This window comes from Heptranchias perlo, chromosome 40 (assembly GCF_035084215.1).
Source record: "Heptranchias perlo isolate sHepPer1 chromosome 40, sHepPer1.hap1, whole genome shotgun sequence".
NCBI lineage: Eukaryota > Metazoa > Chordata > Chondrichthyes > Hexanchiformes > Hexanchidae > Heptranchias > Heptranchias perlo.
In genome coordinates this window covers 12,466,886-12,493,128 of record NC_090364.1, presented here as the reverse complement: position 1 = coordinate 12,493,128, position 26,243 = coordinate 12,466,886, and the positions used below count along the sequence as shown (strand labels likewise).

At 44.7% G+C, this 26,243-nt stretch overlaps 1 protein-coding gene across 1 annotated transcript; it reads right to left on the bottom strand.

Moving 5' to 3' along the window:
* Positions 1-1,802: 1,802 nt before the first annotated feature.
* Positions 1,803-26,112, bottom strand: LOC137305379 (CD276 antigen-like). Its single transcript, XM_067974215.1, has 4 exons — positions 25,662-26,112; positions 10,954-11,012; positions 5,073-5,417; positions 1,803-2,155 (listed from the first exon to the last, which is right to left on the bottom strand). The coding sequence occupies exons 1-4, from the start codon at positions 25,688-25,690 to the stop codon at positions 1,848-1,850; spliced, it is 741 nt and encodes a 246-aa protein (XP_067830316.1). The 5' UTR covers positions 25,691-26,112; the 3' UTR covers positions 1,803-1,847.
* Positions 26,113-26,243: the final 131 nt, after the last annotated feature.

The window sequence follows — 26,243 nt, the reverse complement described above, 5'->3', positions numbered from 1 at the left end:
CACTAGAATTGGCCTCAGTGTCTCTTCGCAAGGGAGGAAAACAGCCAGCCAGGGTTCCTGCCTCTGATTGCTATCTGGTGACCTCTGCTGGGAAGTACATGGAAGAACATCAGTTGAGGACTGAATCATGCTTGACTGTGATACCCCACACGATAGAATAGCTTGCATGTGATGAATGGCCACTTGGACCAGGTAAGAGAGGCAAGTCAGCATCTGTGGAACTGCGTCCAGCAGGAGAAGAATGGAGTAAACCGAAAGAAAAAAAAACAGGATCCTGAATAGCAGAACTCTTTAAAAAGAGATCCTGAAGATGAGACTCCTCTGCATGGTAATGGTGGGGAGAGGGGTAGAATGGTACACTTTTACTTACTAATGTGAGGAATGTTAAAGAGATGGGACACTGCTCCATGTTTAGTCACCAATGTCTGCATCAAGTTCTCCCAGGTTATACTGAGCGCGGATTAGGTGCACTGTAATTCTGCCTCTTCTCTGGCCCACAAATCAACCTCAGAAAGAACCTCTATTGCACCATTGCCACTTCTCATACCCGTCACTTGGTGACCTCTCAGCTTACTAATAGGTGCTGAACTTAAGAGTATTTGCACTTCCTACTTGTACACAATTAAACTGAGTTGACACTATCCTAATCTAGTTTGCCTAAAGGTCTTTACAATGAGCAGAATGGGAACTATCCGTCTGGGCTGCCTTCAAACCCAGTTCACTCAAGTCAATGTAGAGTTGTCTAACCCCACCGAACCGCCTAGTCTTGTATTTAAGTGTCAGTTAAATAAACTAAAGGAGATAAGAGACTTACCATTCAGTAAAGACCTGGGGAAACACTTCAAGTAAATGTAGATTGCCAGTGAAACCACAATGACCAGTGCAACAACGGCCATTGGTGCAACCCATTTATGGTGTGTGTCATTGCCAGGGGCAATGATCTCCTTATTGTGCTTTTCAGAGGAATCTGTCCAAATACAAAAACATTAGCAAGATATTGACATAAGTATTGAAAACAGAAATCAATTCATTTTTCCTATTCAATTTTCTGCACCATGTTTGGAGAGGTGCGGCATGCAGTGAGTAGTAGAGTAGGTTGCAATAATAAATTGTTTTTAATACTATTCAAAATGCACAGTAGCCGTGGCTGGTAAAATATGAATTTGGGTATTGAATTGCAAATAAGTAAATCAATAATATCTGCATTTATATCATGCTGTCTATATGTCTCAAAGTGCTTTGCACAATGAATTATTTTTTGGAATGCAGTGACTGTGTGGTGTTACACTGAGTTATACAGACCAGGAAAGCCCCATTGTGTGGTGTTTTACAGAGTTATACAGACCAGGAAAGCCCCATTGTGTGGTGTTTTACAGAGTTATACAGACCAGGAAAGCCCCAATATGTGGCGTTATACTGAGTTATACAGACCAGGAAGACCCCACTATGTGGTGTTGCACTGACCCTTACAATCCAGGAATCTCGCCTGGGACCTTCCCACTTTGTTTTATGTTAACTGATCTCAGCCTGGAGGGCGCTACAACTAGCCTCAATGTTCCTGGGCTAGGAGGAATAAAATCAGGCCGGGTTTTGCCTCCTGACTACCATTATAAGATCCTCCCCACTCCTACCGGAAAGTGTATATATATGGATGTTGGATGAAGACAGGATCAGATTTCCCTCCCTAATCGAATAATATTGACACTCACTGTAACCAAGCTCTCACGTGAAGAACAGGCACTTTGCTGAGGAATGGAACCTAAACATATCAGGGACTCCAAAAAATGAAAAGAAGGCTATCTTTATTTGTTTTATTGTTTGGTAGGGGAAGGATATGTTACTTAATTTTACTTACTGCAAAACAATGTTGTAGTTTTATTCTCCTGGAGTTTGGCATTGTATATGGAGCAGGTAATGGAGTCTAATGTTCCTTCGACCCAGAGGATTGAGGTAACGTTGCACAGTTCCTTTCCAGGACAAGTAATGTGATTCTCGACCGTACTGTTTTCATTAAGGATGTTTGGAATACTATTAGTCCAGTTTACAATTGGTTTTGGATAGCCGCCCCATGACGAGCAAATCAGCTTCGACAGCTCTCCACAGCCCAAGTCTCTCTGCTGTGGTACTGAAGTCAATACTGGGTCTGTGTAGTGGGCTAAAATGCCAACGGAAAGAAAAATAAAGACCAGAGGTTAGTTGCAGAGTTCAATGGTCAGTTTCAACCCTTACTTGAAGACGTGATTGTGCCACTCCCAATAGGCAGAATAGGAAGTTACTCCCCAAACTAGATTTAACACATGTTAGCGCATGCTGTCAGCTGAGTAGGGATAGTCATCCTGGCCCAGCATCTCCAACCCAGAGCTCCAAACTCACACGTTGAGAGATGTCCAGAACTTAAGCACCAGGTTTTCCAATTGTACACTTATTATTTTTTTGCACTATCCATTTATTAGTAGCGACCAAAATTATGTCAAGTACCCCTTGTGCACGACATTTATTCAATCGAATGGATCCTAAGCTATAGTATGCTCACCGGAGAAGTGACCCCATTGTAGTGGATCGGTCCACTTCACCTTTTGTACCCGACACTGGTGAGGTCTGATCATCCGAGGTCAGAAGTGAAAGTAACCTGCTGAAAGCAGTCTGTAGAAACTGCCACTGGTGTAAAATGGGCAATGGAGGGGAATGAAGTCATTGGGGAGGAAAATCAGGCAGGATGGCCCATCCGATATCCCCCCAACTGGAGTTGAAAGCTCCACCCTGTGTTGTTGAACATTGTTCCAGTGGGGATAACAGAGTAATGGTTAGGAACAGGAGTTCTGGCTGAAGCTTTTCTCCTCATTACCCCAAAGACCAACTTTAACACTATTACTTCCATCCAGCTGAGTGGACATAAAAGAATGCCTGCCACCCAGTTTGCACCTGTTTCCGACGCTGGACCAATTTCTTCCCTCAAAAACATTCATAATTTTGCAAGCCGCTATCAGATTTCCCCCCTTAACCTACTTGATTCCAGTGAAAAAGCCCCAAATTTGTGAGCCATTCTTCATAACTATAGTCGCTCATTGCTGGTATTATTCTGATGCAATTCTGCTCTGATAGCCTTCCTGTAATGGGGTGCCCAGAACTGCACACAGCTGTGGCCTAATCAACGTCTTCCTGAGTTCCTGACATTTACCTGAGGAAGGAGGAAGCCTCCGAAAGCTTGTAGATTTCAAATAAAATCGTTGGACTATAACTTGGTGTTGTAAAATTGTTTACAATTGTATAAATTCAACAGCATTTATATTTAATGCCCCCTGTATAAAACTCATAATCCCATTTACTTGAAAATGGCCTTTGTTACCTGCGCACGTGCCTTTAGCCTTAGGTTTTGCCTCCACTGTGAATCTTTTTCCCCAAATTGTACCATTTTACGTTTATCTGCATTGAAATGAATCCGCCACCTATCTGTCTACTCTGCTACCCTATCTATGTCCTCCTACATTTTCTTTCATTATTCCTCAGTTTCCCATGTCAGCCGTGACTCGGTTGGTAGCACTCTCAGTCAGAAAGTTGAAGGTTCAAGTCCCATGCCAGGGACTTGAGCACAAAATCTAGGCGGACATTCCAGTGCAGCACTGAGGGAGTGCTGCACTATCGGAGGTGCCGTCTTTCGGATGAAAGGTTAAACAGAGGCCCCGTCTGCCCTCTCAGGTGGACATAAAAGATCCCATGGCAGAGTCGGGGGTTCTCCCCAGTGTCCTGGCCAATATTTATCCCTCAATCAACACCTAAAAACAGATTGTTTGGTCATCATCACACTGCTGTTTGTGGGATCTTGTTGTGCACGAATCGGCTGCCGCATTTCCTACATTACAACAGTGACTACACTTCAAAAGTACTTCATTGGCTGTAAAATGCTTTGGGATGCCCTAAGGTCATGAAAGGCGCTGTAGAAATGCAAGTCTTTCCTTTCATCTACATAAAGCCAGTGAGCCACGGGCACCAATCGGGCTCCACGATGCAGCTCGCCAGTTGGGAGCCTGGAAAATTTGTCTGGCTCCGACTTGGAACTGGCCCACAGGTAAGTCTTGGGGGGAGGTGAATGGGATGGGGGAAAGAGAGTCAGGGACAGCAACAGCCCACAGTATTACTGTAGAGCCAAGAAAAATACGCCCCCTCCTCCTGGCTCCACATTAACGTAAGTAAAACAAAAAGCTGTAGCAACCATTTCTCAGCAGCCTCCAGCGACCCTTTAAGGACTGCTGGTTAAGCCACTGTAGACGCAGAAAAACTGAGCAGATCATGTGCAGTGCAAGCTCCATCCCCTGTATGCTGAATTTGGGAAAGGAGTTCCAAAATAGGTGTTAGACTCCTTAAATATGCTAATCAGGGGCCTAACACCAGTCTTAGGCAAGAGCCTAGGCACTGTGAAGTCAATAGCTGACAATTTGACAGTCAACCTGCTTCCAGGGGAGAACTCCTGCCCAAAATTCATCCCGTTCAACGAATGGGCATAAAGCCCAATTTTTCCCCTTATGAAACTAAATTGTGAAAAATTGTTTCCAATGGCTGTTGGGATTGGTAACAGTGGGGCAGAGTGTCAGGATTATCACTGATGTGGAGATGCCGGTGATGGACTGTGGTGGACAAATGTAAGGAATCTTACAACACCAGGTTATAGTCCAAACTGTTGGACTATAACCTGGGATTATCACTGGATGAACAAAAGGGAAAGTTAGGGGACATTTTTTCACAAAGGAGGTTACTAGAAAATTTATTTCAACTTTAAGTGCACTTTATCACAAGTTGGAGTTGAATGGGCAATTAGAGATGGGCAATAATTGCAGGCCTTGCCTGTAATGCTTACATCCCAAGAATGAATATTAAAAAATGACATTTGTTTGAGGGGCTGAATGGCCTAATCCTGTTCCTATGCAACATATTAAGGGCCAGTAATCAAACCTGGGGTTCTGTGCTGCACTGTCTGATCTCAGTAGCAGTGTGCACTATACACCTAAGCTATTGGGAGAGCTAGTCAGTTGCAACTGTTAACCGAAACGTAGAAGACCTCAAGTCCATTTCTTTACCTGCTACTTGCAATGTTACCAGAACAGATAGAACTACATCATAGTCCGATGTTGGCTGTTTTGTCTGAATGATGCACTTGTACTCAGCGTCGTCACTCACTCGGATGTCAGACAGGTGGAGGGAAAAGTTGCCTTGATTAAATTCTTCTTTAAAAAGTTTTGTTCTGTTGCCGTATTGTTGATTAGCTTGTTCTTGACCCGAGTAAAAGGCATGTACGCACTGACCAGCCTTCTGCCAGTAGACACGTATCTTATAGTCAGCGACTTTCCCTAAACTGCTGTTTACACAAGGCAGGAGAGCGCTTTCCCCGACAATTCCTGAAACTGCAAGGCTAGACAAAGAAACTGGGGGGAAAAAGGAAAGAAAACGTGAAAGCTGCAGTTAGAGAGTGACACTGTTCCTTTCTGTTTTATTGGATGCCGCTTAATTTATCCGCAGCATTCAGATGATCTCTGTGGCTCAGTGGGTAGCACTCTCACCTGAGTCAGAAGGTTGTGGGTTCAAATCCCACTCGAGATTTAAGCACAAAATCCAGGCTGACTCTCCAGTGCAGTACTGAAGGTGTGCTGCATTGTCGGAGATGCTGCCTTTCAGATGAGACATTAAACTGAGGCCCTATCTACCCTCTCAGGTGGATGTAAAAGATCCCATAGCACTATTTCGATGAAGGGGAGGGGAGTTCTACCAGTGTCCTGGCCAATATTTATCACTCACCCAACATCACTAAAACAGATTATCTGGTCATTATCACATTGCTGTTTGTGGGACCTTGCTGTGCACAAATTGTCTGCATCATTTCCTACATTACAACAGTGACTACACTTCAAAAAATACTCCATTGACTGTAAAGAGCTTTGGGACGTCCTGAGGTCATGAAACGTGCTATAAGTACAAGTCTTTATTTTTCTTTTTAAATAACGAAAATAGCCACACAAAAATAAGATGTTTTATTTCTCTGTGAATTGATGCCTCTTCCTTTCGCTGACATCAGTCTCCCTCTCTCCAGTGTCCTATTTCTCTTTCTTTTTTTCTAAAAGTTTAAGCAATGGAGGAATGCTTCCACGGCCGTGACAACGGGCTGGATCTTGCTGGGAAAGCAATGGCGTGTTAACGCCGCATGCCATAATTAATGAGCAAATCGGCCAGCAAGTTCAGGGGATGAAGAGATACACCGGGAGTTGCGAAAGCCAAGGGTTGTGCTGCCTGGCCTGTGATCATATTGTTCAGTGAGAGTTCACTGAAGAAACACAACCGAGGGATATCACTATAAGGAAATGGAACACTTTTTCTATTCCAGTTTCCCGTAGGTGCATCAATTGCCCTCAGAGCAGGAGTTAGATATGGAGTGAAGCTTCTTCTGCTCTGCTTCAGCGAGGCACTTGGATTCCACCATCAGATTATCATCCTCCTTCCCCATTGTGACATTTCGATCGTCATTCCTTTTGTTTCTTCAAGTGAGATTATTAACAACACCACTTATCAAACACTGGGAAAAATCAGCAAACTTACTCATTGGATCAGGAATGTCAACCATCTAATAATTGAGATGGGGGTCACGGATTACATATTACATAGAATTACATAAAATTTACAGCATAGCAACAGGCCATTCCGCCCAACTGGTCAATGCTGGTGTTCAAGCTCCACACGAGCCTCCTCCCTCTCTACTACATCTCACCCTATCAGCATATCCTTCTATTCCTTTCTCCCTCATGTGTTTATCTAGCTTCCCCCTTAAATGCATCTATGCTATTCGCCTCAACTATTCCTTGTGGGAGCGAGTTCCACATTCTAACTACTCTCTGGGTAAAGTAGTTTCTCCTGAGTTCCCTATTGGATTTATTGGTGACTATCTTATATTTCACTGCTCTATGCTCTCTAGGCATGACCATGTTACCTGTTTCATTGCTAGGTTTGGATGGAGCAATTAGCATAGTTGGGTAAAAGAAATGCAGTTTATTGAAATAAAAAGCAGAGTAACTGAACAAAACGACAGCTCCACCCAGGGTATAGCTACAAAGCAAGTATTAAATCAGTAAAAACAACTGAAGTCCACCCAAAAAAGGCTAATGGAATGTTGGCCTTTATCTCAAGGGGATTGGAATACGAAAGTGAGGAAGTGATGCTTCAGTTGTACAGAGCCTTAGTCAGACCCCATCTGGAATACTGCATTCAGTTTGGGCATCACACCTCAGGAAGGATATATTGGCCTTGGAGAGGAGATTCATCAGAATTATACCAGGCCTTAAAGAGGTTGCATAAACTTGGCTTGTATTCCTTTTGAGCTTAATAGGTTGGGGTGATCTAATTGAAGTGTTTAAATTAATAAAAGGATTCAATAGGGTAGATAGAGAAATTATTTCCTCTGGTGGGGCAATTCAGAACAAAAGGGCACAATTTTAAAATTAAAGCCAGGCCATTAGGAGTGAAATCAGGAAGCACCTTTTCACACAAAGGGTAGTAGAAATCTGGAATTCTCTCCCCAATAGGCTGTGGATGCTGGGTCTATTGAAACTTTCAAGATTGAGATGGACAGATTTTTATTAGGTAAAGGTATTAAGGGATATGGATCAAAGAGGGGTAAATAGAGTTGATATACAGATCAGCTATGATCTAATTAAATGGTGGAACAGGGGGCTGAATGACCTATTCTGCCACCAGAATCAAACAAGGCTTGCACTTATTGTTCAATGACCTCCTCACCACATCTGTTAATGATCATATATTCCTTGACTGCCCGTACTTCTACAAAGAAAGTGAGAGACAGGGAAAGAGAGAGAGAGAGAGAGAGAGAGAGAAACTTTTATGCTGCTGTGTGGGTCTTGGGAGAACAAGCTAACTATCTGTAACCGCTCCCCCTACCAAAACTGGCTGCCCTGTGGAGCTCACTAATCCATACATGTGCAATCTGGTCATGCCATTTTGGCCAGCTGAAGTAGTGATGACATGACTACAGAAAAAATAGCCACATGTGTGCCTAATGATGTTGAGTAATGAAAGAAAAAAGGATTTGCATTTATATATCGCCTTTCACGACCTCAGGACATCCCAAAGCGCTTTACAGCCAATGAAGTACTTTTTTTTTGAAGTCGAATCATAGAAATTATTCAGCACAGAAGGAGGCCATTCGGCCCATCGAGTCCACGTGGCTCTATACAAGAGCAATCCAGCTAGTCCCACTCCCCCACCCTATCCCCGTAGCCCTGCAAATTTTTTCCTTTCAAGTACTTGTCCAGTTCCCTTTTGAAGGCCATGATTGAATCTGCCTTCACCATCCCCTCAGGCCGTGCATTCGAGATCCTAACCACTCGCTGTGTAAAAAACTTTTTCCTCGTTACCTTTGGTTCTTTTGCCAATCACCTTAAATCTCTGTCCTCTGGTTCTTGACCCTTCTGCCAATGGGAACAGTTTATCTCTATCTACTCTGTTTAGACCCTTCATGATTTTAAATACCTCTATCAAATCTCCTCTCAACCTTCTCTGTTTCAAGGAAAACAACCCCAGCTTCTCCAGTCTATCCATGTAACTGAAGTCCCTCATCCCTGGAATCATTCCAGTAAATCTCTTCTGCACCCTCTCTAAGGCCTTCACATCTTTCCTAAAGTGTGGCGCCCAGAACTGGACGCAATACTCCAGTTGTGACTGAACCAGTGTTTTATAAAGGTTCATCATGACTTCCTTACTTTTGTACTCTATGCTTCTATTTATAAAGCCAGGATCCCGTATGCTTTTTTAACTGCTTTCTTAACCTGCCCTTCTACCTTCAATGATTTGTATACATATACCCCCAGGTCTCTCTGTTCCTGTGCCCCTTTTAGAGTTGTGCCCTCTAGTTTATTTTGCCTCTCCTCATTCTTCCTACCGAAATGTATCACCTCGTATTTTTCTGCATTAAATTTCATCTGCCACATGTCCGCCCATGCCACCAGCCTGTCTATATCCTCGAAGTCTATCACTATCCTCCTCACTGTTCACTACACTGCCAAGTTTTGCGTCATCTGCAAATTTGGAAATTGTGCCCTGTACACCCAAGTCCAAGTCATTAATATATATCAAGAAAAGCAGTGGTCCTAGTACCGACCCCTGGGGAAAAACCACTGTACACCTTCCTCCAGTCCGAAAAACAACCGTTCACCACTACTCTGTGTTTCCTGTTTCTTAGCCAATTCTGTATCCATGCTGCTACTGCTCCTTTTATTCCGTGGGCTTCAATCTTAATGACAAGCTTATTATGCGGCACTTTATCAAACGCCTTTTGAAAGTCCATATACACCACATCAACTGTATTGCCCTCATCAAAAGACTCAGTCAAGTTAGTGCAACACGATTTGCCTTTAACAAATCTGTGTAGTCACTGTTGTAATGTAGGAAATGCGACTGCTATTTTGTGCACAGCAAGGTCCCACAAACAGCAATGAGATTAATAACCAGATTATCTGTTTTAGCGATGTTGGTTGAGGGATAAATGTTGGTCAGGACACTGGGGAGAACTCCACTGCTCTTCTTTGAAATTTACGTCCACCTAAGGAGGCAGACGGGGCCTCAGTTTTAACATTTCATTTGAAAGACGGTACCTCCAACAGTGCAGCACTCCCTCATAACTGCACTGGAGCGTCAGCCTAGATTATGTGTTCAAGTTCCTGGAGTGAGACTTGAACTCACAATCTTCTGACTCGGTGCTACCACCGAGTCACATTACTCACTGCTTCTACCGGAAAATACAGTGGCCCCAAGAAATCAGAAAGACCTGATGGATAAACACTTAAGGGTCCCCAATTTTTAAAAAAATCTGGTGAATTTATCTTGATGTTGCCATTAGCTGTGCAAGCCAGCAGCTGAAGACCAATAAATAGAATACACTTCCGCCGAAAGCAGTTGATGCTATGCTGAGTAACTCCTTTAAAAATGACCTGAATATATATCGTATTAAGATCATGTTTGAAGATTCTAAGGAAAACATGTGCAGCTGGGTCATAGTCACTGGAATGTGAAGGTTCATGAACTGCTGGTACTTTGGATGAGCTACTGTGGAATGCAGCTGGGAAGGGTGAATTATCTTTATGGGTTGGAAGTAATTTCGGAGCTCTGTATCCTCTGAGATTTATGTGTGGTTGTCCCTTGGGAGACTGAGTAGTTTGGGTAGGGAAAATTGTGGAAGAAATAAAAAAAAGCCAAATGGCCTTTTTCTCATACGCATCTGTCCCTGTCCTTATCTGAGTAAGGGTTATGTGCTAGTTCTGCTGAGTTGATATCGCCATTAAGATCTGTGTACAAACTGTAGGCCAATGGGTTCCTCCACAACCCTGAGACATTCATGTGCTTCTTGGCGTGCGATACTTTCAAAAATCTATATTGCGATTTCCGCTGAGAGAAATGGGAGAAAGCGACTCAGACTGTGTCCTGAAATGATCACAGAACAAAGTATTCGGCCCCACAATATCCCTCATCTATTGTGAGGGTCATCCCAGGGATGGCTGTAATATTGTACAGTTAGCTCTAAACATGGGCAGATGTGTATCTCACAGTAGTGATCCAATGGTGAGCCTGCTGATTCTCCCCACCTTGTTCCTTGAGGGCTGAAACTGTTGTTTTTTCACTCCCACTGAAGAAAAGGGAGGAAGGAAATAGGTTCAGATTGAGAGCTTACCCAGGCAAACTTTCTAGCATCTGATAATTGAATCCTATTGATGGAGGCCTGGGACAGGTTGGACAAGGGTGGCTTATGTTGCATAAAATCAAAAAGATTAAACTGCTTTTATTAAAAAAAAAATCTATATTGCGATTTTAAAAAAGAGAATCACAACCATTGATCACCCATGAAATAGAAGGAATTTGAAGGACCTTTGAGTCAGTCGCTGAGAAATGGAAAATTATATTTACCTGTTCCCCAACACAAAAGCAGTCCACATTCAAACAGCCCAGGCACCAGTCTTGTTCCCCTGAGATGAAGTAAAATGAAATGTTATTTTAAAGTTGAAGCTTTTGAAATGTTATTGACAATGCATCTATGACAAAAATGCAGCATTTTTTGCTATGATTTAGTGTGGTACTGGCTTTGTCACCACACTTAAGGGCCTTGAATTTCCTTGGGCTTTCTGCCGCTGTAACTTCATCGGAAGTGTGGCGTAAATTCCATTTAAACGGGGTTTGCACTGCACTTCCGAGGCAGTTACGAAGGCGTAGCAGCAGAAAGCCCGAGGAAATTCAGGCACAAGGGTTAAAAATTAACCAGGAGCAGAAATGACGCCCTGCCTTAACTTGATACATTATTGCAACAATTAGTTGGTTTGTCTGAGACAAGTGTCTAAGGAGAGGGCCAAGCCACTCAATTCAAATAGAAACATCCTTTCGGATTTGTTCAAATACATGTGTGATTGGCATCTGGATTCTGGTCACTCTTTTGAGTTATTTATCAATTGTCTTTTTCAAATTGGGTAGTTTATTTGTAGCATTAATAGTGAGATTGTCAGACCTGACCACTTTCGTAGGTAGTGAGAAAAGGAAAGGAACTGTTGCATAAGAATATTACTCATATCGCAATTCTGCACAAAAATTGAAAACCTGTTTTATGTGCAGCTAGCAAAGCTTAATAACTACTGTTAAATATAAAATACAGAAAATGCTGGAAATACTCAGAAGGTCAGGCAGCATCTGTGGAGAGAGAAACAGTTAACATTTCAGGTCAATGACCTTTCATCGGAACTGGAAGATGACCTCATCTCCTCTAGAGATCTCCCCCCACCACGACCTCCAGCCTCATAGCCCCCCCAACCCGCGCACAGCCCATTTCTACCTCCTTCCCGAGATCCACATACAGGACTGTCCCGGTAGACCCATTGTTTCAGCTATTTCTGCCCCACAGAACTTGCTTGTTGCACCATCATCCCTTTTATCATTTAATTACTCCTGCCCTCCGCCCCATCACTATTCCCCTTTGTTCTTTTCCTACTGCCCCCCCACCCCCCCCCCCTTTTCCCTAGCTCTGTAATTGCTCAAAAACTGTTCATCTCTAATATCTTATCTCAAGGGGACAAAACCTTAAAATCAAGAGTCAGGCCATTCAGGAGAGAAGTTAGGAAACACTTCTTCACACAAAGGGCGGTAGAAGTGTGGAACTCTCTCCCACAAAAAAAGCAGTAGATGCTAGCTCAATTAATCATTTTAAATCGGAGATCGATAGACTTTTGCTAGCCAAGGTTATTATGGGATATGGAGCCAAGGCGGGTAAATGGAGTTAGGATACAGATCAGCCATGGTCTCACAGGCTCGAGGGGCTGAATGGCCTACTCCTGTTCCTATATCTTCCAGTTAGTGACATCGTAAAAACAGTAGGAAGATTTTTTCTGGTAGCAATTTTTTTTTTTAAAAAGGAAAAGGTAAACCAGACCCTCTTGATTGTGGGAGGGTAGTGGGGCAGGGGTGAATTGTGAGCAGTGAGGCTGAAGGTGGTAGAAATGGGAACAGAGAGTAAGAGAGCAGTAGTGTTACCTTGACAACTCTGGTGAGGTCATTGAGCTTCTTTTAGCCTTGCAGCCATTTCCTGGGAGCTAAGTTCCTCGCATTGACCTCCTCAGCGACCTCTTCCCACTGGTGACAGAGGTGGGAACAGGATCTCCCTCTTTCCTGCCCACCGCCTGGACCAAGGCCTCCAAAGCTGCATCGGAGAACCCGGGTGCCCCCTCTGGACCTCTTGCAGACGTTTTGAACCTTTCAACATTTCCCTGCTGCCTGCAGCCACAGTACACCTCCCCTTTAAGTGGAGTCAGAGGTGCCCGATTTTTCCACCTCCTCAGACAGGTCCACAGCCGATAAGCAGCATAGGTGTGCAGCCAGCACTACCTAACGCATGCTAATGAGCCGACAGCCCCAATTTCACGTGGTCCCTGTGCCCTAGTGAACAGGTGGGAGTAGCGCACGCCCCGATCAAATTTTTAGGCCATAGACTCAGCTATTCCATGGACTCTCTATCTAATGCTGTTAACTTGTCAGCTATCTGGGGATTGAACCCTAAAATAACATCACCAATTGTAATAATTTCAGATTCTAATCTCAGCTATAATTTATTAATCAGCGAGCCTATTACTGAGGAATGACACTGATACAATGAATCGTCTTTACAACCTCTCATACTCATTTTGTTAAGTAACTCTGTCCATTAATGATTTATTCAACCTGCTCGGTGACCTTGACTATGCCTCCTCATCTTCATTAAGTGCTCGTATACCCAAAGTCTAACGTGTGACCTTGTAATCAGTTAAAAGTTGTTAGTGCATCTCCTGTTGCCTGACTTCTTCTGTCATGATTCAGTGAGAAAGGGTTAATTCATTCACTCAGTACCTTTTATGGGTATCCTAATCAAGGGTTCATTAACTCAAATCCATCCGAACTGGTTAAATGTAAAATGGTTCGGTGACCACATATGCATCACTCTCTCCTAGACCATAAAACTGGGCTGATTTTAATGATCCAGGTGTGCAGCCAGTGCTACCTGCACGCCTATTGGGGAGTGGATATCAGGAGTCTATATGCCACTTAAAAGGCAGCCAGCATCTCTTAAAGGGGAGGTGACTGCAGACACCCAGGAACAACTTGTATAGGAAATGGCTGAAGGAGGGAGTGAGCAGGCACCAAGGTTCTCCAATGCTACACTGGGGGCCTTGGTGCAGGCAGTGGGGAGGAGGGGGGGCATCCTCTTTCCCTCAGGGGGTTAGGAAGCCCTCCAGGCATCTTCTTTGCAGACAGTGGGAAGAAATTGCAGAGTATGTCAATACCAGGGGCATTGCACCAAGGACATGGATGCAATGCTGTAAAAATGTCAATGCTGTAACTGGAGTTAAGATGTGAAGACTGCTAAAATACTTTCTCCTCACAGCTGCACCACTTACAGCCTCATTAATTACAACACTGACAACACTCCCTGCCCCCACCACCCTTCAACTCCTGCAATCACTGCAACACACTTCACTACACCTCCTTCTGCCCATACTCACTCACCACTATTACAACCCTCACTCACCTACAAATCACATCTCACACACAGACTATTCTACAATGACAGCCACATTCTCCAACACCTCAAGACTCTCACCTCCCTCTTTCTTGCAGGAGGTGGTCACATCAGGGAACTTCCTGCCACTGGAGGAGGAAGAGCCTGTCTGCGCACCCTCTTGACCCTTTAAGAGCGCGTGCTGGCCGTCGTGGGAAGGAGCAGAGTGGAGCCCGTGGCCCCGGTGACGCTGGGGGAGACTTTGCGCCGAGTGTCTTTACACACTTAATCCTCTTTGTCTCTTCTCCCTCACCCCACACACTCTGCATGACAAGCTACAAAGGCTTTCAACACCCACTTCTTTCTCTCTGCTCTCCCTCACATCACAAGCTAACTCTTGTCTCTCTCTCTTTCATTTCAGCTGCTGAGAATATCAACGTCCCTCAGCCAGTGGAGGAAGAGGAGCCCAGCCTTCCGAAAGATGCTCCGTCACTTGATCTGACTCTCGCAAGCACCAGCTCAGATACTGGAACCACACGGACTCTAGAGGCTAGACTGGAAGAGGCATCTACACATGGTGACTCGCCGGGCACGAGTGTGCGGGAGCTAGGGCAGGGGGATAGATCGCCACAGGTACCAGCTCACCGAAGGGTAAGGTCACACACTAGCTCTGCTGAGGGAACTCCGATGCAGCCATTGAGGGCCCAGGCCATCGAAGAAGACAGATGGGCATCAGCAGGAAATGTTAGGTGCACTGGGCAGAACTGCCAGAGAGCTTGTGTACAATGTCGCAGAGCATGGAGGAGTCCAACTCCAACTTGTTTCAAGGCTTTGCGCAGAGCATGGAGACCATTCTGCCTAACATGGACTAAGAGGTCAGACCCATCAACACCACAGTGGAACCCACTATGATGGAGTCTCTTATGACAACTCTGACAGCTTCTATAGCAGCACAAACTGCTGCCATGGAAGCTCAGATGGCTGCCATTGTGGCTTTGAGGGCCACTGTTGAAAGGAGCTTCCAGGGCGTCACGTTCTCCAGCATTTTGTTCTCGCGCAGAGTCCTAGGAGTGCAGAGACACAGCCCCAGGAGAGTGGCCTTGGCTCCATGGGAGAGGGACCTGCTGTCCACTCTCAGGACGACAGCATGCCTGCTCCTCCAACACCCACTCCGCCAGTGCCCTAGTTAGTGCCGCTCAGCCAGCCGGCCCAGACTGCCCTGGTCCACGCCAGGCCCAGAGCTGCTCAAGGTCGTCCTTCAAGGCCACCTGAAGTGTCCTCAATGGAAGCTCAGCAGCCTTCCAACTCCCAAGCTACTGTCACTGGGGAAACACTTTGTAGGAACACCAGGCTAGGAAAATGAGCACAGAAGACAAGCACTAAGGGCTTGCACAAGGATTTGTTTTTGTCAATGCTGACATGATTTGACAATATTTGCAAAATTTGGTTTTGTTTTGGATTTGGTGTTGGTGTTGATCTTTGCAATGAAGTGAGGGCAAGACTCATAAGTCTGGGATGAAGGAAGGTAATCAGATGGTGGTTGTGATGAAAATGGTAAGGAATGTGGAACTGTTGGGGTATTGGGGACAGGAGGTTGGGGGGGGATTGATTTAGATGAAGCGTTCCTCAATGAGCTGGTCTCAGAGCGCGGGGCAGGCAGGGGCTCTGGTGGTCGCTGCCTCTCCTCCTCCTCCTCCTCCAGTACTCGTTTCTGCCCAGATGGTTGTAAAAGCAGGTCCCTCATGATGGCAAAATTGTGGAACGTGCAGCAGAAGACTACAAATCTGGATACCCGCTCAAGGAACATTCCAGGCAGAAGAAACTTTGCTTGAGGTCACCGGTTGTTTGCTTGATAATGTTCCTTGTGGCAGCACAACATAAGAAACAGGAGCAGGAGTAGGCGACACGGCCCCTCGAGCCTGCTCCACCATTGAATAAGATCACGGCTGATCTTCTACCCTAACTCCACTTTCCCGCCCGATCCCCATATCTCTTGATTCCCTTTGAGTATATTCAAGACTGAGATCGATAGATTTTTGGAGTCTATGACTCAGCATCCACAGCCCTCTGGGGTAGAGAATTCCAAAGATTCACAACCCTCTGAGTGAAGAAATGCCTCATCTCGGTCCTAAATGGCCAACCCCTTATCCTGAGACTAAGTCCCCTAGTTCTAGACTCTCCAACCAAGGGAAACAGCCTCTCAGCATCTACCCTGTTAAGCCCTCTCAGAATCTTGTATGTTTCAAATAAGATCACCTCTCATTCTTGTAAACTCCAGAGAGTATAGCCTATTCTGCTCAAAGAAGCATGGCTCTCATAGCTCTGGAAAGTTCACTTTGTCTCACAGAGAGAGATTTTGCTGCTCTTTGCCTGAGAAATAATCTGGCTGCTGACATGGAGGACGAGGGGGAGCAGCAAGGTCACCACAGAGCAGGAGCAGCTGCCAGAAGAGGGAGGAGGAGGAGGGGGGCTCTGCACAGGAGGTCATATCCTTAGAGGGTCTTCAGGGAGCACCTCTCACACATCGGCTTCACTCAGGACCAATGTCTGAGGCGCCTTCGCTTCACCACGGAGGCTGTCACCGAGCTACATCACCTGCTGCAGCCACAACTTGGGCCTATAAACCAGGGCATGGCCAGCACTGCCTGTGGCTGTCAAGGTCACCGTGGCTCTTGACCTTTATGCCACGGGCTCCTGACATCAGCAACATCTCACAGTTCGCAGTCCACAGATGTATCAGGGAGGTCACCGAGGCTCTGCACACCAGGAGGAACAATTACATCTCCTTCCCCATGGACAGAGCTCTAGGTTTTGCATGTATGGCAGGCTTCCCCAGGGTGCCATTGACCGCACACACATTGCCTTGCGTGCTCCCGATCACCAGCCTGACATCTTTATCAATCAAAAGGGATTCCACTCCCCCAACGTACAGATGGTTTGTGTCCACAGGCAGCGCATCATGCAGGTCTGTGCCCGGAATCCCGGCAGCAATCACCACTCTTTCATCCTGCACCAGTCCTCTGTGCTGCCTTTATGCCAACCAGGCCGTCAAGATACAGGCTGGTTACTGAGCAACAAGGGTTATCCCCTCCGGACATGGCTCACGAAGTCTGTCAGGAACCCGCGCACAGCTGGCCTACAACGAGGTTATTTCTGAGGCAAAGAGCAACAACAGAGAGAGCTTTTGCTGCTCTTGCACTGTGGAGACAAAGTGAACTTTCCAGAGTGATACAACACACCAAAAAAAACACGCCAAGCAGCAGCCTGAAATGGTAAACCAGCAACTAACCTGTAAGTACTGGATGATCCCTTTAAATAGCGCTGGTGAGGGGGCCTTTGTGTTGGTTAGCGCCACGTAATGCGGTGAGAGTTCAGCACGTGGAGAGTGAAGCGCTGGGGCGATCGATAATGGAATTCAGGTCCTGAAAGAAGCTCATGACCCAAATTTACATAAATTTTTCTTGCTTTTGAATGCTGCCGGCGTGCACTCCTGCCCCCAGCGCGGCCTCCTTTCCCAATATGGCGGGCGGCGCACTCCTGGCCGGAAATGCGCGCCGCTTCCTGCCCGCCATAGTGGGGGCTTAGCTGGCTGGTCTGCGCCCGATAAACGGCAGAGAGAGAGAGAGAGAGAGACAGTTATGAGAGAAAAAGGCTTTACAGCAGCAAATGTTCGTTAAATAAACATTGCAAATTTAAAAGTTGGAATAAACATCATAGAAGTTTACAACATGGAAACAGGCCCTTCAGCCCAACATGTCCATGTCGCCCAGTTTATACCACTAAGCTAGTCCCAGTTGCCTGCACTTGGCCCATATCCCTCTATACCCATCTTACCCATGTAACTGTCCAAATGCTTTTTAAAAGACAAAATTGTACCCGCCTCTACTACTGCCTCTGGCAGCTCGTTCCAGACACTCACCACCCTTTGAGTGAAAAAATTGCCCCTCTGGACCCTTTTGTATCTCTCCCCTCTCGCCTTAAATCTATGCCCCCTCGTTATAGACTCCCCTACCTTTGGGAAAAGATTTTGACTATCTACCTTATCTATGCCCCTCATTATTTTATAGACTTCTATAAGATCACCCCTAAACCTCCTACTCTCCAGGGGAAAAAGTCTCAGTCCATCCAACCTCTCCCTATAAGTCAAACCATCAAGTCCCAGTAGCATCCTAGTAAATCTTTTCTGCACTCTTTCTAGTTTAATAATATCCTTTCTATAATAGGGTGACCAGAACTGTACACAGTATTCCAAGTGTGGCCTTACTAATGTCTTGTACAACTTCATCAAGACATCCCAACTCCTGTATTCAATGTTCTGACCAATTGACTGGATTTGTCTCATAACGCTCCTGTGAAGCACCTTGGGACGTTTTAATATGTTAAAGGCGCTATATAAATGCAAGTTGTTGTTGTTGGACTCCCCCAGCACGTTTTGCTATGCTTTTCTCCTACAACTGTTCCCCCGCTAAATTCTACCTCCCCCTGTGCCCAGCCTGTCGATTCAGCCAGAAGTTATAGTGTTGAGTTTCAGCCTATACTTAAATGACAAAGCAACACAGCAGAAAAATGGCAAAATCCAAGATCCATTTGCTGACTATAATACCTTTATACTTTCAGTACACCAAGGCTCTTGTTATAGTTAGTTTCTCTCAGTTTGTGATCCAAGATGAAAATTACCCTTGGAAATCCCTGGTCTTGTCAGCAATATAAAAATCAGTGAAAAACAAGCTAAAGTCACTAATAATGACATTCTTATCACCAATCTATCAAATAAAGAATAGATGATTTTGTTTAATTAAACGAGCCCTGTAAAATAAGGGAATTCCCCCACTTAGAAATTTGCTCTCAGTGGCAACAAAACAAGTCATTAACTACAGGGGATTTTCAAATGGTCACTAGGAATTAAACAGAAAATGACTTCCATATCCCAATGTTCTCTGTCTCTTTTCTCACAGCTCTTCCTACTCACTTCAGAATTCCCCCTGCACACTGCCTTCCTAAAGTGCACTCACATTAATAACAGTGCTGGGTTTTTTTTGCAGCAGTTAAGGCTTTTAGGGCAGGGACTGATGCTGAGGAATGACAGCATTAGTGCAGAATCAGGGGCTTCCTCAACATTTCAATTGTCAGGCATGGGAGATGCCCTCCGCAGACAGCTCTGGACCACCCATGGCTGCCTGGGTTTGAATCTTCCAGGCATGAAGGAATTTCTTTTTTCTTTTAAAAAAAGAGATGTAACATGAGCTCAATGACTGAATGAACTACCTGGTGTAATACTGAGACAGACAGACCAGAAAGTTCCCAAATTCAATCCACAGTCTGTCTTAGGTAGCTGGTTTTAGCTGCCGAGCACTAAGGCTGCTACAATTGGCTCGCCACTCCCATTAGACTTTCCTTAGAACCATAGAAATTTACGGCACAGAAGGAGGCCATTCGGCCCATCGTGTCTGTGCCAGCCGAAAAAGAGCTTTCCAACCTAATCCCACTTTCGAGATCTTGGTCCGTAGCCTTGTAGGTTACGGCACTTCAAGTGCATATCCAAGTACTTTTTAAATGCGATGAGGGTTTCTGCCTCTACCACCCTTTCAGGCAGTGAGCTCCAGACCCCCACCACCCTCGGGGGAAAAAAAATTCTCAACTCTCCTCTAATCCTTCTATCAATTACTTTAAATCTGTGCCCTCTGATTATTGACCTCTCTGCTAAGGGAAATAGATCCTTCCTATCCACTCTATCTAGGCCCCTCATAATTTTATACACCTCAATTAAATCTCCCCTCAGCCTCCTCTGTTTCAAAGAAAACAACACCAGCCTATCCAATCTTTCCTCATAGCTAAATTTCTCCAGTCCTGGCAACATCCTCGTAAATCTCCTCTGCACCCTCTCTAGTGCAATCACATCTTTCCTGCAATGTGGTGACCAGAACTGTACGCAGTACTCAAGCTGTGGCCTAACTAGTGTTTTATACAGTTCTAACATAACGTCCTTGCTGTTATATTCTATGCCTCAGCAAATAAAGGAAAGTATCCCCAATGCCTTCTTAACCACCTTATCTACCTGTCCCGCTACCTTCAGGGATCTGTGGACATGCACTCCAAGGTTCCTCTGTTCCTCTACACTCCTCCCATTTATTGCGTATTCCCTTGCCTTGTTTGCCCTCCCCAAATGCATTACCTCATACTTTTCCGGATTGAATTCCATTTGTCACTTTTCTGCCCACGTGACCAGTCCATTGATACCGTCCTGCAGGCCACAGCTTTCTTCCTCGCTATCAACCACATGGCCAATTTTTGTATCATCTGCAAACTTCTTAATCATGCCCCCTACATTTAAGTCTAAATCATTGATATATACTACAAAAAAAAACAAGGGACCCAGTACTGAGCCCTGCAGAACCCCACTGGAAACAGGCTTCCAGTCACAAAAACACCCGTCGACCATTATCCTTTGCTTACTGCCACTGAGCCAATTTTGGATTCAACTTGCCACTTTCCCTTGGATCCCATGGGCTTTTACTTCTTTGACCAGTCTGCCACGTGGGACCTTGTCAAAAGACTTGCTAAAATCCATGCAGATTACACCAAACGCACTACCCTCATCAACCCTCCTTGTTACTGCTACAAAAAATTCAATCAAGTTAGTCAGATACGACCTTCCTGTTACAAATCTATGCTGACTGTCCTTGACTAATCCATGCCTTTCTAAATGACTGCTCCTCAGAACTTTTTCCGCTAATTTGCCCATCACCGAGGTTAGGCTGACTGGCCTATAATTACTTGGCCTGTCCCTTTCTTCCTTCTTAAACAATGGTACAACGTTAGCAGTCCTCCAGTGCTCCTGCACCACACCTGTAGCCAGACAGGATTGGAAAATGACAGTCAGAGCCTCCGCTATTTCCTCCCTTACTTCTTTTAACAGCCTGGGATACATTTCATCCGGGCCTGGCGATTTATCTACTTTCGAGGATGCTAAACCCCTTAATATTTCCTCTCTCACTATGTTTATCCCATCCAATATTTCACATTCCTCCTCCTTAACTACAACGTCTGCATCATCCCCCTTTTTTGTGATTTCAGATGCAAAGTATTCATTAAGAGCCACACCCACATCTTCTGCCTCCACATGTAGGTTACCTTTTTGGACTCTAATAGGCCCTACTCTTTCCTTAGTTATCCTCTTGCTCTTTATATATTCATAAAATATCTTTGGGTTTTCCTTAATTTTACTTGCCAATATTTTTTCATGCCCTCTCTTTGCTTTTCTAATATCCTTTTTAATTTCACCCCTGCACTCTTTATACTCCTCTAGGCTTTCTGAAGTATTGAACTCAGTGTCTGACATAAGCTTCCCTTTTTTGCCTTATCCTACCCTGTATGCTCCTTGACTTCCAGGGGACTCTAGATTTGGGAGTCTCGCCCTTTTTCTTTGTGGGAACATATTTGCTCTGAACCCTCACTATTTCCTCCTTGAATGCCTCCCACTGCTCTTCACGCAGCTGTTTCCAGTCCATTTTTGCTAAATCAAATCTCAGCTTGGTAAAATTGAACTTTTCCCCAATTAAGAACTTTAACTCCTGTTCTATCTTGGTCCTTTTCCATAACTACGCCAAATGTAACTGAATTATGATCACTACCACCAAAATGCTCTCCCACTGATACACCTTCCACCTGCCTAGCTTCATTCCCTAAAACTAACTCCAGAACTGCCCCCTCTCTTATTGGGTTTGCTACGTACTGGCTAAAAAAGTTCTCCTGAATGCATTTTAAGAATTCTGTGCCCTCTATACCATTTACACTGATTCTATCCCGGTTAATATTAGCTTCCCCTTTAAGTTGTCACTGTGTCTTTGACAAACATTTTCTCATTTGTTTGCAAATGCAATTTTTTTTTAATGTTGTCTCCCTCAAGCCTGCTCCACCATTCAATCAGATCATGGCTGATCTTCGACCTCAACTCCACTTTCCTGCCCAATCCCCATATCCCTTAATTCCCCTGGAGTCCAAAAATCTATCATTCTCAGCCTTAAATATACTCAATGACTCATCATCCACAGCCCTCTGGCGTAGTTAATTCCAAAAATTCACAGCCCTGTGTGTGAAGAAATTCCTCCTTACCTCGATCTTAAATGGCCGACCACTTATCCTGAGACTATGACCCCTAGTTCTAGACTCTTCAGCCATGGGAAACAACCTCTCAACATCTACCCCATCAAGCCCCCTCGGAATCTTGTAAGTTTCAATGAGATCACCTCTCATTCTTCTAAACTCCAGAGAGTATAGGCCCATTCTACTCAATCTCTCCTCATAGGACAACCTTTTCATTCGAGGAATCAATCTAGTGAACCTTTGTTGCACCGCCTCTAAGGCAAGTATATCCTTCCTTAGATAAGGAGACCAAGGCTGTACACAGTACTCCAGGTGAGGTCTCACCAAAGCCCTGTACAATTGCAGCAAGACTTCCTTACTGTTGTACTCCAAACTCCCTTGCAATAAAGGCAAACATGTCATTGGCCTTCCTTATTGGTTGCTGTACATGCATGGTAACTTTTTGTGTTTCTTGTGTGAGGACACCCAAATCTCTCTGAAGATTTACTACTCTGAAGCATAGATGCATTTAAGCGGAAGCTAGATAGACACATGAGGGAGAAAGGAATGGAAGGAAGGTTATGTTGATAGGGCTGAATGAAGAGGAGTAGGAGGAGGCTCGTATGGAGCATAAACACCTGCATGGATCAGTTGGGCCGAATAGCCTATCCCTGTGCTGTACATTCTCTGTAATTCTATGTAAAAAAGGGGAAGGAAAGGCAGGGTGGGTGAGGGACGATATTTATTGATGCAGGGGAGAGATATTATTGATGTGGGGGGGTAGATATTATTGATGGGGGAAGATGTTAATTGATATTATGCCCCAAAGACATGAAAAGACATTTTAAAAAAACACAATGATTATAGCTAATGAGGAAACTTCAGATGCTGGAACCTTAAAATGAAAGCAAACTTCACCAGGAACACATAGCAACCATGTCTGTACCTGAAACGAGGAAAGGCTAGCCCACACCGAGTGCAGACCCCTCCCCAGAGGAGTTGCATTCAGAACTCATCTTTCTCTCCCATCCTCAGTGTCAGGGGGTGTGGGGGATGCACAGCAATTCCATCAGCATCTGGGGAAGGACCAGTTATCACAGAACAGCACTGGTTGGAGAGGGGGGGGGGTCTTGGTCTGGCATTGGCCCGTCTTCTTTTTTCCGGTGGCGACATGCTGCACGTTCCCAGCATGGTTCGTTTCTATTTCAGGGGTCCAGCATCTGCAGTTTTCTTCGTTAGCTATGGTCATGGCCTTTTGTTCTTTCAGTGTCGTTCCGTGCCTTACTGCAATGATTTTCGTAGAGTACCCACCACTGTTCACCTCTTCCTACCTTTTCTACAAAACTCATTTGAACTTGCAACCATTATCTCACTTCCCACTTGTCTTGTTCAGTTTTATTAAAGAGCTTGCTTTACTTTCAGTTCTGGTCATAGAATCACAGAATCTTATGGCACTGAAGGAGGCTGTTCGGCCCATCATGCCTGTGTCAGCTCACTGAAAGAGCTACCCAATGAGTCCCACTCCCCTGCTCTTTCCCCATAGCCCTGCAATTCTCTTCCCTTCAAGTATTTATCCAATTCCCTTTTGAAAGTTACTATTTAATCTGTTTCCATCACCCTTTCAGGCAGTGCATTCCAGATTATAAAGGTATCATAGAATGGTATAGCACAGTAGGAGGCCATTTGGCCCATCGTGTCTGTGCCACCTCTTTGAAAGAGCTATCCAATTAGTCCCACTCTCCTGCTCTTTCCCCATAGCCCTGTATTTTTTTTCCCTTTCAAGTATTTATCCAATTCCCTTTTGTAAATTACCATTGAATCTGTTTCCACCGCCCTTTCAGGCAGTGCGTTCCAGATCATAACAACTCGCTGCATAAAAAAATGTCTCCTCATATCACCTCTGGTTCTTTTGCCAATCATCTTAAATCTGTGTACACTGGTTACCAACCCTTCTGCCACCGGAAACAATTTTCAATAACTCGCTGTGTTAAAAAATTATTCCTCATCTCACCTCTGGCTCTTTTGAAGGGTCAAGGGATATGGGGACCAGACGGGAAAGTGGAGTTGAGGTCAAAGATCAGCCATGATCTTAATGGCAGAGCAGGCTCGAGGGCCGTATGGCCTACTCCTGTTCCTATTTCTTATGACTCTACCTGAAACATTTACTTGTTTCTCTTTAGAGATGCTGATGGACCGATTGAGCATTTCCAGAATTTTCAATGAAGCACATATAAAACTACTTATCAAACTCGCTGATTTATTACCAGAGAGGTCAATAACCAGGGGTCATAGATTTAAAGTAATTGGTAGAAGGATTAGAGGGGAGCTGAGGAAAAACATTTTCACCCAGAGTGTGGTGGGGGTCTGGAACACACTACCTGAGAGGGTGGTAGAGACAGAAACCCTCAACTCGTTTAAAAAGTACCTGGATATGCACTGGAAGTGCTGTAACCTACAGGGCTACAGACCAAGTGCTGGAAAGTGAGATTAGGCTGGTTAGCTCTTTTTCGACCAGCACAGACACGACAGGCTGAATGGCCTCCTTCTGTGATGTAAATTTTTCTATGTTTCTATTATTTAGCAAAACAGTATTACAATCATAATACATTGACTTTGTTGTTAACTTTGGCTGTGATTAGCTTGTGAACATGCATTTAAAACCACACAGGGCATTTTGATAAAAGATCTGAGAACCCTCAATAAAGAGTAATACAACACTGATGGGACCACAGGTTTACAAGTAGGTGAAATTAACTGAGCACAACACAGCCACATCCTCACACCCTCTGCATCCAGACTGTGTTTCCCAATCGGCACCTGGTAGCCCTGAGCAAAGGATTCGTTGGCTTCCCTGAAAGTGGGACCAGCTGATTTACGGTTGGAAATGAAAATGGGAAGCACAGAGTATATTAACAAAACTTAAATGCTAGTTCATGAAAAGAGTGAAAAGGAAGAGCCTTCTGAAGGCCATCTAGTAAATGGACTGCAACTGAGCCACACAGATCAAGAAGGACATAGCCCTAGATCTATGCCCAGTTATCTGGGACAGTCATGGGCAATATAACTGGCTCCAGGATCATTGAGCAAAGGAAGGGAATAATCAGACAGGGTTCACTATCCAGTTACAACTGATGGAAGGTGTTCATGTGAGGACATTAGGTGGGAGCAGCTTCGGGCCTCGGTGTGATACTCCCCATTGTAGAAGGGCCTACTAGCACACACGTCTAGACTCAGCAGCATGAATAGGCACTTAGATAAAGCAATGGTAGGTAACCAAAGTTGGTGAAACGGTATCACCGCGTGAGGAGAGGCGAACGCCTGAAATTAAAAATGGAACATTCTGTAACTTTGAAATGTTTCCTCTCACTATTTTTACTCTCAGTTTTACAATGGCCTTAAAAACTTACAGAATGGCCTTGTGTAAAACACCCCAGAAACCTAAAGTTCCCGGGGAGTGGCGTGGCCAGCACTCACCGTAATAACTTTATCAGAGAAGGCTCCGATTTGAATATCTTCTTACCTTAAGGTGCGCCTCTGTCCTAGCTCCATCTGTAATGTACAAAGTCCGCCACGGTTTCGGTGTCAAAACACACTTACAAAAAGATCAGGAATTCCGATTAAAAGGTATGATTATTATGTTGTTGTTGATTTCCTTGACCCTGGAGAGCGAATGTTAATTTCACTCTTAGGAAGTCCTGGAACCGAGAACCGAAACTGATCCGGGTAGAGGAAAGCTACACTGAAAGTAGCAATCAAAAGTTCTCAGGACTTTTTCAAAACTTTCTTTCTTAGACCAAGTAAAAGCGCAGGAGCAGATTCAGTGAAACGTCCGCAAACTTTCCAACGTGAAGTTTTGATTCATATCTTTTCATTTCCACATGACTGGAGGAGGGAGGGGGGGGATATTTAATGGAGTTTCAGGAAAATCCCAAATTTCCTTTTTTCCTCCCGGTCTCCGAGCGAAATACCAAGGCTCTGACCGCACCTGAAAAAAAATCCACGTTCACCAATTGATCAATGTTTAAATTTAAAATAACCATTTGGTATATAAATAGTATGGGAGGGGGCTGCAAATGTGAAACTTTTTAAAAAAAATAGAAAA